This window comes from Mastigoproctus giganteus, chromosome 5 (assembly GCF_048544385.1).
Source record: "Mastigoproctus giganteus isolate SK-2022 chromosome 5, ASM4854438v1, whole genome shotgun sequence".
Classification (NCBI taxonomy): domain Eukaryota; kingdom Metazoa; phylum Arthropoda; class Arachnida; order Uropygi; family Thelyphonidae; genus Mastigoproctus; species Mastigoproctus giganteus.
In genome coordinates this window covers 175,069,740-175,084,915 of record NC_143579.1, presented here as the reverse complement: position 1 = coordinate 175,084,915, position 15,176 = coordinate 175,069,740, and the positions used below count along the sequence as shown (strand labels likewise).

The 15,176-nt window shown below is 35.6% G+C and overlaps 1 protein-coding gene across 1 annotated transcript in view; it reads right to left on the bottom strand.

Annotated features, from left to right (window-relative positions):
• LOC150085861 (uncharacterized) overlaps positions 1-15,176 on the bottom strand; it is a 273,976-nt gene that overhangs the window by 20,027 nt on the left and 238,773 nt on the right. Inside the window, exon 9 of the mRNA XM_090374719.1 lies at positions 4,167-4,352. Within this exon, the coding sequence (XP_090230845.1) occupies positions 4,167-4,352 (186 nt within the window). The remainder of the gene's footprint in view (positions 1-4,166; positions 4,353-15,176) is intronic.

Genomic DNA, 15,176 nt, shown 5'->3' with positions numbered 1-15,176 from the left:
GAACATGGACAATATGAGATCATTGGATAAGTAATAAATGTACCAGTTAATGTAAATACGATGGTTCATCAATTACCGAGAGAATTAGATGATGATTACGCCATTAATGTACATATAAAACAGACTCATCATCATCTACAAGGATGTGTGCAGAAGAAAATAGTGAAGATATGGTTACGGTATTAGATTTGCTTCTACTGTATGTTGTAACTGAGTGTTTGATATCACCACGATTACCCTTTATGCAAATTCGTTTATGTTATGAACATGGACAATATGAGATCATTGGAGAAGTAATAAATGTACCAGTTAATGTAAATACGATGGTTCATCAATTACCGAGAGAATTAGATGACGATTACGCCATTAATGTACATATAAAACAGACTCATCATCATATCTACAAGGATGTGTGTAGAAGAAAATAGTGAAAATATGGTTACGGTATTAGATAAATTCACCTTTCTATACATTCTATGGCATAAAAGTGAGTGACGATTTCTTGGGGACAAATGATGATAGTGAACAGGAACATTCAGATGAAGTTGTGAAACCTGTCAACAATGATGATAGTGAACAGGAACATTCAGATGAAATTGTGGAACCTGTCAACAATGATGATGAACTATTGTTAATTTGTTGCAACAAACATTATTATGGTCTGAAGATAAATATTTATGTATAGCACCGAGTCAGAAATCATCTCTAAGTTTCATATTTGATATACATGCAGAAGAACTTCCTTTTCCAGATATATATATTTGAGACGTGCACGAAAATTTAAAAATGGATTGAAAATTACTCCCTTTATGATGGCATCAAGTGAAATTCATAGATCTGATTGTCGTGGAGTAACTCCCCAACATTTGCTATACATGGCAATGAAAATTATGCGAATGCATACTGCAGAAAATTTGCAAATTGCATTTAAATCTACAAATGCTTTAGTTGCAGATGAAACCCATGAAGTGGTTGCACAAGATTTATATCATGGATATCATTCTGAAGAACAATTAGTAAGTATGCAAAATAAAATTCATAAAATGTCAGTAACTAAAACTTCAGGACTTCCATACATTCTACCATTATTGAAAGGAAAACCATACACGATTACTACAAATATAGATGTGGTCGATGGATTGGTAAACAGTGCAATTGGTACTTTAGTATATTTCAAATTTGAGGAAGGCAAAACAGTTAAACGAGTATGGATGAAATTTCCTGAGTCAAAAATAGGACATAACCTTCAATCTCATTATAAACAATATGTGAAAGATAAACATTTACATAGTCAATCCATACTTATTATAAAACGATCAGCTACGATTCCATTCAAGAACAATAGGAAATTAACGTGTAGACGTACACAATTTCCTTTAGTATGTGCTAAAGGAAATTGTGTAAAAGATCATCAACTGATGAATACAATTCCATTCAAGAACAATAGGAAATTAACATGTAGACGTACACAATTTCCTTTAGTATGTGCTTGTGCTTTGACTATACATAAATCTCAAGGAGGGACCTTCAACAAAGTTGCATATAATTATGAGAAAGATCATCAACAGCAACTTGTATACGTGGCGTTTATCTCGAGTGACCTCATTGCAAGGTTTATATATTACAAATTCTCACAGCAATTTCATCACGGCAAAGCTACTAGTAATATAGAACTTTGTGCTGAACTAGATCACTTATTAAAAAAATAATAAGCTAGTCTCTACAGGATGAACTGCAAGATTTCATACAAAGTGGTATATCTATATCGTCAATGAACGTACAAAGTTTACGGGCCCATGTTTGAGATATTGAAACGGACACAATCTTACAGCTTAATGATGGACATATATTACTTAAACCATTCCAATGTGTGACTCAATTTAAAAGGGCGGATGTTCGTAGTGGTGGTGTTGCTATATATCAACGTGAAGGTTTAACTATCATCAGTACACCACATATCTTTGCACAACATAATAGCAGAAATGTGACAGGGGTATCAGATGAAATTGGAGACATTTGTGGATCTTTGTGCAAATTCAATAGTGAATCTATTCATTGTTGCCATATACATCACTCCAGGGATGTCGTTAGATATAATTCAAAAATTCATAAACAAGAATTTGATGCCGTATTCCACTGAAGGTGCAAAATTATTGGAAGAGCCACTGGATTGTATACCTATAGTTCTCGCTGGTGATTTCAATCTAGAATTAAATTCTGAGGCTGGAAAGAAGTTTTGTAAATTTATGAAAGATGTCTTCAATTTAGATATTAAATCAAATACTTTAGTAAATACTACATGTAATGGAACAACAATCAATGGAGTATTCACTCGGGAATTAAAATCATTTGAGTGTCAAAATTATATATCTTATTTCAGTTACCATAGACCAATAATTTTAGTTTTATTATTATATATTTTATACAAATTATTTCATTGTACACTAGTATAATGAAATCCCCATTTGACAGTATCAAGAGTGTATTGGAAATTCCGAAATAATGCCATTTCCGAAATAACATCTCATTGTGGATAGAGCTGTGGGCAGAGAAAGGTGGTGGATGAATGTGGCCATCGACGTCTGCCTCGCATTGTTTCAGCCAACTGAAGAGGCACAAATCACCGGAGAATTCAACAAGAGAGGTGCCAGAAATGTCTCCATCAAGACCATCAGGTGATCATTAACTGTAATAGGTCATGGGAGCTGCCGACCCACCAGAGTCCCATTGCTAACACCAAGACACAGGTATCTATGCCTTAACTGGGCAAAAGAACATCGGCACTGAACCTTGGATGATTGGAGAAAAGTCTCCTGGTCCAATGAGTCCCATTTCCAGTTATTTCGAGTGGGGGGGGGACATATCTGGCGGAAATCGCACGAAGCTATGCACCCATCATGTCAACAAGGAACTGTTGACATGATGTACGGTAATGGACTGGGGCATATTCAAATGGCATATGTTGGGACCTCTGGTATATCTAGATGCATCTCTGAGCCGTCTGGGTTATGTGTCCATCCTTGCAGACCATCTACATCTGGTCAATTGTGCACCCACAGGGCAATGAACTGTTCCAGCAAGACAATGTGCCTTCCCACAGAGCCGTGGTGACCAGAACATGGTTTGATAGAGCATTCCGCAGGTGTTACCACCATGGAACGGTGGTAACAAATACCTGTAGAATGCTTTCTGTGTTCTGTTGATGGAAATACCTGTGGAACGCTTTCATGAACTAGTGGACTCAGTGCCTCACCATGTGGCTGCCCTTATCTGGGCGAAAGGTGGGCCTACCCATTACTAGGTAGGTATCCCATGATTTCTGTCCACTCAGTGGAAGTACATTTGATAACATTATGGTGTGAATAAGATATGATACAAATCTGAAACCACTTCCAGGTGATAGAGGGTAAGTTTTCATTCACTAATCAGAAAAGGTGTACACTGCCAGTAGGTGGCAGCATAATTGCAAAACTGTAATCATGATGGAATTTTCGAACTTCCTGTCTAATTACTGTGCTTTTATTGTCAATGATGGGGCTAAATTCCATTCTTAAGCTACTCAGGTATTCCTCAGGTCCCTTGAATCTTCCCATTTTCATCTGTTTTATGCATTGATTTAGGTGGTAGATGACTCATCAACCGGTGAAATACCACCACTTTGCTTATTGGAGGTTTGAAGTGGTGAAACCCATGTTTAGTCTCTAGAGCAAAGTTTTCCGGCATCCCCCTCCCCCAATACTTCTCCTTCAACCCATGCACGGTACTAAGTACTATAGGTTTTGATACCTTTCGTGTTTGGGGTTTTCATAAAAAAAAAAAAAAAAAAAACTACAAGAAGGCAACAACGCATACCTTAATTCAACAGGCTACGGTCTGCCACTGTTGTTACATGTAAATTTCAAACTTGGTTTAAAAAGAAGCCACCGAGTAGACACAGTTCTGCAATAGTACAGAAAATTCATAAACACCTGATTGTGCAATCATCCTGGCCAATGGGTGCTCAATGAAAGTCAGTGAAGGTGCAGTGTAGCTGATTTGAGGAAGTTTTACACTAAGCCCAGGAAAATCCAGGGCTTTGTGTAAAACACAAAAAATTTTAAAATAAATGAAAATAATAAACATGTTATAAAAATGGTTAACTTAAAACAGCATAAATGTGTACATACCTCTTGTTTCAGAACAAGTTTATCACAAATTGTGATTGCATCAAGCCAATAAGTACTATTAGCCTTCCCTGTAGCAACATCAACCAAATTTTTCATTTCTTCTTTCATTTGTCTTTCCTGTTCCTTATTTACAGCTTTTAAACAATGGTTCTCTTCAAGAAGTTCATGAACTTGCTTGGTTAGACTCTGTATATATGTAAAATAAAAAATAAATAAATATAAATATACAAATGTGTGCATACATACATACAAAATCAGTACAAAGGCATTATTAAGTTGTTTTTTGGTGAATCGCCTACAAAATACAGAAAGCAACATATATATTTCAGGCATTCAAAAAACGCTACGTTGAAAGGTATATTTGCAATATAACTTTCAGCTCACACCACTGTTATTCCTCATGATGAAACTAAAACAATTAAGAAAGATATAGGTGAAAGTTAAATGAAATAGTCAGTCATGAAGATTTACAGCTAAATTTCAATGGAAGAGAACTTAAAAGCTTCTCTCTCACACACCTTTTCTCCAATACTGCTAAAACTAAAATATAGCAGATACAACAAGCAATGCAGAATGATGAGATAATTATAAAGACAATTATAAACAACAGTTTTCTTGGACATGAAGCCTGAGTAAGGAGTTAAAGTAATGATTCAAATTTTAAGACTGGATAAGGATTTATGGTATTATTGTAACGTTTCAGTCATAGTGCTATACTTGTGAGGTGTAACTCAAAAGTTGAGTCCACATTAACTGTTGCCTGAAGGTAAAAGTTTTGGTTTTTTGTGCCCTCCTATCATCATCATCAGCCATTTTCAATCCACTGCAGGATGAAGGCCTCTCCAGCAACTCCCTTGCACCCTCCTATAAATATAGACAAATGTTTACTTGGTATGGTTTTTGAATTTTTATTATTGTTTTCTTGGAGTTATAGTGTCATTGCAGTCAGCAAGTACAGCCCCATTTGTAGTAATGCTAGCTACTGACACTACTTAGAATTATGCTTGTTCATGTTATTTATAAAACTCTCCCACGTAAAATAATCAGTAGTAATAGTTTCTAATGGTTGTAAACTACATCTTTTTGAAAGATTCAGTTGAAATATTTTTTTATTATTATTTTTTGTTTTTGAATAATAAACACAGAAACTGATAATCACCCAGAATAGAGAGTTGCTAGGCAGGCTCTTTACCCACCCAACCGGGTGGGTAAAGAGCCTGCCTAGCAACCCAAAGGTTGCGGGTTCGAATCCCAACTCAGGCTTGGATCAGAGTAGAAAATGCAAAAACCTTGGGAGGTGCAATATGGCCACAGAAGCCATATTGCCTACAAAAAAAAAAAAGTTCCCCCCCCCTGGTTCAAATTATAAAACTTGTGTGGTGTGATCTAATTTTCAAGCAGTCAACTATCTTTTTGAAAGATTCATTTAAAATATTTGTTATTATTTTAGATAACAAATGGAAACATGGAAAGTGACAATCACACTGAGGACTGAGAATTAATGATAAGTACAATATCTGAATTTTGCACACTTCATGGTGTGCCAATTTGAAATACATTTCGGGGCACTTCGGGGCATGTATTTCAAATGTATTTCGGGGCATGTATTTCAAATTGGCACACCATGAAGTGTACCAATTTGAAATACATTTGAAATACAACTTTTGAGTTTGAAATCAATTTGAAATACATTTCAAAAACCATTACAAAAAAGGAAGTGAATAGTATGTAATATATGCATATTTTAAAATTTTTTAAAATAATTTATACATATACTAAACAGAAATATATATGTATGTGCACGTCTTAAATTTCTCTTAACAGTTTTTAAAACTGGAAAATCTTTATAATTTATGTCTATGTTTTTTAATTTTCAAAAGAATTAATTTTTTTTTTTTTTGCTTTTTTGAAAATAAAAAACAGAATATAAAACGGTATAAAACAGAATTTTTTAAATATAAAACTAAAAAAATGCATACAGTAAGTAGTGCAATCCATTAAAGAAATATGAAATATTGGCTTATTTGCAGAATTCAAAAAAGTCCATATACATTTTCTAGAAATTAAAGGAACATTCACGCTTGTCAGGTGTAGAACTATGTAGGTAACATTATGGGCTCCACAACTTTTGGGTTAATTTTAATTTTTTTTTGCTTAATTTTCATAATCCTTCAAATTTAATTTCTGTAATTTTGCTATCTTGTAGAGTTCAGATTCTTAAGTTTTAATAGTAGATTACCACATAATTCTTAAGTTTTAGTAGTAGAGAAGCATTCAATGTACAAAATATTACAAAACATTACATGTTTTGTAAAGTTAATTTTGTAATATTTTGTACATTAAATGCTTACCTTAATAATGGTTGTTATAAGATTCATGTCGAATACTTTGTTCAAGCACATCATGACCCAGACAGCAATAACCATAGGTAATTCAGGTGTGAACCATGAGTCCATCACTTGTACAGCCAGTGACACATGTTGGAATCCAAGGTTACTCCTGTGGACAATCATAGTTCAACTGATGATTCTCTGTGTGCCAGATGCCAGGAAGGTGCTGATCTAAAACTTGGTGCATTGCTAGACGAAACTGAATCACTGAAGAAATGGGTAAATGTGCTGTAGATTAATAAAACTCGGGAATTGTCAGAGGCAAAAGTATGTAGTAACTCGCAGCGTGATGCACTCCCCATTCAGTCCTCAGGGGTGAATGATCAAATACAGATTGTTCTGGTTCAAAAGGACATACAGTAGTTTTATTGGGTGACTATTGTGGAAAACACAAAACATTTTTTGTAATAAGGACAGGTGTACATGAGTCAGAGTATGTCTGCCAGGATCTAAAACTCATGATAGTTTCCAGTTTTAAGGAGTGGGGGATAAAGAGAACATCATGATTCATGTGGGAACTAATGACATTAATTACAGGTGAACTGATAATGATAATTTGTTGGATAAATACTATATAGGGCCATATTGAAAAGCTGAATCTAGGAACATTGCTACAATATACATTCTGACAATGGCCAGAATGTATGTTGTAGCAATGTATTTGTTTCTGCAATTCTGCTCAGGCACAAATAGGAAGGACTTAATGATGAAAGCCTTGTTGATTCACTCAAGGCTAGAAGGACTCTGCAATGCTTTTTGGTGGAAATTTTTAACAGTGTGGTCTGCACTTGTAGGAACCTACTTTTTATAGAAAAGATATATTTGAACATTTGAAGGTGATGCAACTGTTTTTGTCAATATCACTGAGGAGGCCTTTAGGTAACCTGCTAGTTGAGGAGACGATGAATAATATAGATATATATTTATCTGATGATACTGGTCAAAGTGATGCTTGCACACATCAAGAGTTCTTTTATGCAGTCTCAAAATCCAGAGTCTTCTAATATTCATCTGTGGGCTGTGATATTTTAATGAGGGGTGTAAAACATACAACTAGCAGGACAGATCTGGCCAGTGTATTCAATCAATCCAGCTTAAGCAAGATTCCTAAAATACTTATAAAATTAGAAATATAGTTGTAAAAGTAAAGTACAAATATAAAGTACTAAAGACAGCAATGCTGTTGGTTATCAAGGCAAAATACAGGTGATAAATTTGTGCTTACTGAAGTGAGCTGTGCTATTAGTCACTGAGGCAGTTGAGATGAGCTGCATGTTTATGAGCAAGCATAAGCAAAATATCAGTAGAATTAAATTTCAATGTATGATAAATTTTATAATCACATACTACCTGTATCACTTAAAAGAAGAAAGCAGATGAATACCGGGCGTTCTCCAATAAATGCCATTTTTTTTTTATCATATGGAAAGTTGTTATGCTTAATTTGTTGACACAATGTGGTAAAAAGGCATTGCAACTCATATCATACACCTCAATATTCGAAATATGTATTAAAACTGTAGGAAGAGAAATTTGTGTAATTTTGAAATCAAATCACAGCAATTTTTTTTAACACTGAAAAAGTCTTTTCAAGAAGCTGCAATCTCCTAGAAATAAGGGAGATTACAACTTCTTCAAAATCATTTTTTGAGAGTGAATTCCTCAAACTGCACGATGAAAGTTGCAAATATAGTGTCTAGAAAAACAACATTTTAAAAATATCCAAAATATCAAATGAGTTAGTTAATCAGCTCAAAGAAAAGTGAAAACATTTATTTTGTTTTCAATAGCAACTGAAGCAAGTACAAACATTTCTGATATTGCACAATTAGCAGTATTCATACTTGATGTTAACAGAGAAATAAATGCCATTAAAGGATTCGTGGAATTAGTACCTATTAAAAACCAGGGCTGAGGAGTAGTGGTGATTTTGGGGTTACTCCTTGTCCTACTCCGGAGTAAGATATTTTTTCTTAATGTTACTTCTACTCCTATTATACTCCTCAATAAAAAATATTTCTTCATTGCCACACGACTCATCAGGCTACTTTTTGGAATTCTGATTACATTATGATTATATGGTAATCACTATTGCCATAGTGAAACCAATGAAATTGTTTGCAATAGCATCCAAGGTCTTGTCTAAGTACTCATCTTCATCTAAATCACTGTACACACATCTTTCTCCTGATTCAAAATCTGTCTTTTCCTCATTAAGCTTCTCAACAGTTTTTATCATGTTCAATGCATTGTCTGTAACTATTGTCAAGATATTTTCCTTCTTAATTCCAAAATCTTTGAGCACATTTTCAATCAATTTGCAAACCTGTTCGCTTGTATGTTGTGCTTTGGTATCTTTAAGTGCTAAAGTACGTATTATCATTTCTTTATTTTCATTCACAAACTGGACATTTATTCCAAAATAATTTACCCATTGATGGGTGCATGTATCCATCTTCAGATGAATATACTTTCCCTTTAGCATCTCCTTTAACAAATTTTTTTGATTGTTAGCTTCCTCTAATATTATTTTCCTAATATTATGTCGTTCCAAAGATACTCTCAGTTTGGCTGCCATTTCACCACTCAATCCAATAAAACCTGGAGAAGAGAATACACTAAGTGGTAGTCCATTCTTTACAGCAAGTTCAATAATACACCCTTTGAATTTAGCAGCTGTCATTGCTATAGTAATTTTTTGGGTCTCAAAGTACTTTGTTAGAATATTTTTTCCTTCTACTTTACAACCTGTGCTAGAACTTGATGACTTTTTGTTGCTTTCCTTTTCCTCCATAAGCTTGAATTGTTTTGGTGCAAGCACTCTAAATGGCGTTTTAAATTGGATGACCTGGTGGGTGCATAGCCTCCTTTTCCTTTCCTTGCACTGATTTCTGATCTGAGAATTCTGTAAGAATCTTTCAGTGCATCAACCTCATTTTGTGGCCAAGATGTTTTGGTCCTTGAGGGTGTCGCAGACATTCTTTCAGATATGCCAAGCTGTGCTTGCTACCTGGGAGTCTAAAACACTGATGGAACCGATATTTGGGTGACACTCAAGTCAAGCGGACCTAATTTTTGTGAGGTCTGGTCGGTCTGTGACAGCCAAATCCTCTGCTTGGGACTGTTAGTAACCCCCGGGTGTGCAAGTCCTGAAATACGGCAACTTAGCACATTGTGGTTGAACACCCAGGTATGCAGGGGTCAAGGTGTGGTGCCCAAACCACAAGGTGGAATACCGCCCCCTCGGTGTTACCAGGCAATACTAGGTGGTAGATGACTCTCACCAGCCAGTGCAATAGCACCACTTTGCTTACTGGAGGCTTGAAGTGGTGGAACTCATGTTAGTCTCCAGAGCAAAGCTCTGGTAAACCCTCCTCATTCATGCAGTATGATTGATGTCTTTTGAGATTATGATGGACATTATGGCAAGTTCTAACCTTCCAAGGGAACAGCTCTAAAATGGTGTTTGCAGGCCAGCTGCTGGTTAGTACACTGGACCGAACCTATTGGTAACTCTTTAGGAGGCTTCCAGATCAGCTAGTGTATAATCTTGCTGCCTCTACTCTGCCAGATAGTGACTGGAGGGAGTACTAGTGTTATGTGGGGGGAGATTGTCGAGGCCACATAATGTCAAGGAGCTGGGTATATTCTTACTATGTCTACACCATATCTGAAAATTTCATGCCCCCCCCACTTTTTCTTACTACTGAATACACCATGAATTGTCAAACTAATAGAGTTAACTTATCTGCAAAAAGAGATATAGCTCCCAAACACTTCCTCTTTCATTTCACAAACATAACACAGTCTCAGTTCTAATCTAAATGATGCCCAATTCCACTTACAGTCTGCCAAACCCCACATACTTTTTCTGACAGAATCTCAGTTATCGGTTGATTCAACTACTGCTCATCTCAGTTGTCTGAATTATTCACTCTATGATTCCTTTTTCTTTAAAGATGGTACTTGTGCATATGTCCATCCTGATATTCCCTGTCAGAGACAGTAATTTGGAATCTCCTCATTTTGATCTTCTCTGGCTTAAAATCTTTCTCTCTACCACATTCTGTCAAATTCATTTGTTGCCTCTTGCTCCCAAATCCACTAATCACTTAGAACTCTGATTTCCTCTCTTTGAAACTTGACTTCCTCCAGTCCAACTTTCCTAACAGTGAGCTAATTTTCCTTGGTGATTTTAATGTTCACAATTCCAGCTGGCTTTCATTTTCTAGCCACATGGATCCAGCAGGTTGAGATGCTGAGGCTTTTGCAATTACTAATGACCTCACACGCATTGTTCATTTACCTACTAGAATACCAGACAATCCTAACAACACAGTCATCACGCTTGATATTTTTCTCACAAACAACCCTTCTAAATACACATTCGAGGTGAGTGATCCTCCAGGCACCTCAGATCCCCACCTGGTGATGGTCTCTTCTCCAATGGAGTCTTTCTCTCATGGCCATTCAGAATGACCTCGTGTTGTTTGGCATTACAAGAATACACAATGGAAGGATATGCGAGAATATCTTTTCTTCTTTTCCTTCGTCAGATTACTGTTTCAAAACTTCTGATGTCAATGTTTGCTCAGATTGTGTCAGTGAAATTATTCCTGTAGGGATGGAATCCTTTATTCCACACTCCACCTTAAAATCTCATCCTTTAACTAAACCTTGATTTTTCAATAAATGTGCTAAGGCCGTTCAAAAGAAGAATGTCTATATCATAATTGGATTGTTTCCAAATCTACAGTTTCAGTTTCTGCCAATATCAAACAATTGTTTGATATTGGCAGAAACTGAAATAAGAAGTCCAAACTAGATTTCTAACAGGCAGTCCAAATAAGCAGTTAATAAGCAGTCCAAACTAGATTTCAAACAGGCTAAGAGTAGAAAACTTATTTCTTTTCCAAATGGTAGCTGAGCATTCTGGTCTCTTGCCAAAGCTATTGGCCACAACTTTTGCTTGTCTCTTCCCACCTCTGTCCAAATCAGATGGTTTTATTGCCACTATAAAGTTGACCTGCTAGCATCCTGTTTCTCTTCCAACTCATGTGTTGATGATTTTGGTAAACCACTTCCCACAATTCCCAGTACACTCCATTCAATGCCTCCTGTGGTCTTCCGCCAAAAGGATATCAGAAGGATTTTGAACAATCTGGATGCTAAGAAAGCTCCAAGTTCTCAAAACCTGTGCTCCTGAACTTACTCCTGTTCTGTGTTGCCTTTTTTCACTTTCTTATTCCAAAGGTGTTTTCCTTCTGCTTGGAAATTTGCTCATATCCAGCCAGTTCCTAAAAAGGGTGACAACTTCTTCCCATCGAATTATTGTCCCATTGCAATTACTTCTACTCTTTCTAAAGTAATGGAGAAATCAATTAACCGTCAACTCTTAAACTATCTATAAACTTTCCATCTGATCAATGATCACCAGTATGGATTCTGTCGATCCACTGGTGGTATTCTGGCTTATGTTACCCATTTATGGACAAAATCAATGGAAAAGTTTGGTGAAACTCAAGCAGTTGCTCTTGACATTTTAAAGGCTTTCGATCATGTTTGGCATAAAGGTCTGCTAAATAAGCTTCCATCATATGGTTTGCCAACTGTTTTTTGTAATTGGGTATCCAGTTTTCTCTCTGACCGCTCACTGCAGGTGATGGAAGATGGCTCTGTCTAACTTCTCCACTAATGCTGGTGTCCCCCAAGGTTCAGTTCTTTCTCCCATTCTTTTCCTCTTGTACATTAATGACCTTCTTCCAGTGACTGGAAATTCTATCCATAATTAATTTTGCCGATGATAGCACATTGCATTCCACCTTCCAGTTTGAGAAACCTTGCTCTGCTCAAACAGCTTTATCTTCTCGAATATCCACTACCAATTCCTTAAATGCTGACCTCCAGTGGGGCAAAGATAACTTAGTTGATTTCAGTCCTTCTAAAACTCAGTTCTGTCTCATATCTCACAAAAAAAGGATTCTTCTGCTCCTATGCTTATCTTAGATGATGCTCTGATTTCTAGGCAAAATCATATAACTCTATTGGGATTTACCCAGACTTCTAATCTCTCTCTCTTGGCATAAGCACATTAGAAATATTACTTCCTTTGCATCTAAAAAACATCACCGTTGCCATTACCGTGCAATATCCTTTCGCCATCTACCATCACCTGGTCACTGCAGTTGATGGTATAAAGCAGTTGATTGCTCTCTGTCTTCCAACTTGAAACTCACAGAACCAACTTTCCTTTTTCCTCATCATTCATTCAACGTATTTCCTGCTATAGTAAAATCTTGTTAATACAAACTCATTTTATACAAAGTACTTGTTTATATGAAGCACACACCATTCCCCTGCGAAAGAATTGGCTTTTCTATGTAAATATATTCATTTATTTCAAAATTCAGTTAATATGTATTACAAAGTTCTTTTTCACCCGGTGAGAAATAAAAATTGTCATTTTCTATGTCTAATACAAATCTTGGAAGAGCTGTCCGATTATTGCCCCTATTATTGCCTCTGACCATGTGACTCCCTACTTCCCGAAGGATGGCACTGAATTGTTAGAAATTAGTTTGGTGTAAACAAAAAGCAGTTTATGGTAGCTACAATGTCAAGTTCACTCTGAAAAGCATTTTTCTGAAGGATGAGTTGTTAAATTAACAAAAGAATAAAACATTTTTCTAAGCTGTTTACATGCACTCCCTCGCTCTCCACAGGAATAGTCAGTTGCAATTGTTACCCCAGTTCAATGAGTCTATTGCTACCGTATACAGCAGGCGTGGTCAACAGCCGGCCTGCGACGATGTTGAATCCGGCCCCCCTCCGTAAATGCATAAATACTGAAAATTCATACCTGACAACACTCGCCGTATACCATAAATGTTCGGCTTAATTCGGTTCAATCGGGAATCGGGGCCAGTACAGAGTAAGCAGTGCGCAGTTAACCAGGTGATTCTACGCAGCATCAAAGAGTATTATTTCCTAATTATTATTGTAGCATCGATTGAACGAAGTTCCTTTGGGTTTGATTTCTTATTGAAAAAAATAATATTGGTGCAAGATATTTTATGTCAGTTTATGCCTTTTATAATTATTACAATTTTTAATTTAATATAATTTACAGCCCATAAAATGAGCCAATTAAAAAAAAAAAGAAAAATTTATGCCGAATGCCGCATTTTCAATGATAATTGGCCATTCAAATATTTAATTGCAAATATAGACAATAAAGCTGTTTGTTTGGTTTGTAACAAAACTATTTTTCAACAAAACATTTCGTAAAATATAAGCTATTTTCACCGGAACAAATGAAAATTGAAGCAGAAAATTTAAAATGTGGTTTCCGAAATACTTCGAAAATTTTGTCAAATACAGATAGAGCTCTGACAAAAGCTAGTTACATTGTTGCAAAACATAAGGTTGTAAAATCATTTTCTGACGGGGAATTTGTGAAGGAATGTTTGATAGATATTGCTGAATTATTATGCCCTGATAAAAAACTAACGTTTGAAAAAATTTCTCTGTCACGAAGAACTCTTGTGAGACGAATTGATAATATTTCAAGTAATTTATGTGATCAATTAAAATTGAAATATTGGAAGATTGTACTTACCATGCACTGGCTTTAGATGAGTCATGTGACATTACCAATATGAGTTAACTTTTAACCTTTATTCAAGGTATAAATCATAGATTTGAAATTACAGAGGAATTACTTTCTGCATATCCTATGAAAGACACAACGACTGGTGAAGATTTTTTTATAGCTCTTCAAGAAGCTTTGCAAAAACATAATATAAAGTGGGACAAAATTGTCAACATCACAACCGATGGGTGTCCTAGTTTTTCAGGAAAAAACACTGGATTATTAAAAAGAATAAGCGATGAAATAAAGCGTATTCCAGGAAAATAAATAATTTTCTTACATTGTATAATTCGTCAAGAAACCCTTTGCAAAAGAGTTCTAAAACTGAAGCATGTTATATCGGTTGCAATGAAAGTAGTTAATTTTATTCGTGGAAGAGCTTTAAACCACCGGCAATTCATAACATTTTTAAAAGAAATTGAATGTTATTTTACTGATATTCCTTACCATACGGACATAAGATGGCTTAGTCTTGCAAAAGTGTTAAAACGATTTCATGATTTGTTGGATGAAATTGTAAAATTCTTAAATGCTAAGGACAACTGAATGAATTTTGTGAATTAAAAGATGAACAATGGCTGAACGACTTTTTCTTCTCCGTTGATATGTTTTCGCATCAAAATGAATTAAATTTATTATTACAAGGGAAAGGACTATTTATTTTTGAATATGTTTTTTTTTTTTTTTTTTTTTTAATGTGAACCCCAAACACGAGAGGTATTAGAACCTACAGTACTTAGTACCGTGCTTGGATTGGAGGTTGAGAAGACAAAAGAAGATATTTGTTGACATTGGACTTGAACTTCTGTAGATTGTAATTTTCAGGAAATATGTATGAAGGAAAGTGTTGTTCCAGAAAATGGCAGTTGAATGAATAAATGAGGAAGATGAAAAGTTGGTTTTGTGAGTTTGAAGTTGGAGTTGGACAGTAAATGGATGTTGGCTGGTGGCGGCACTTGTTCGGACTGT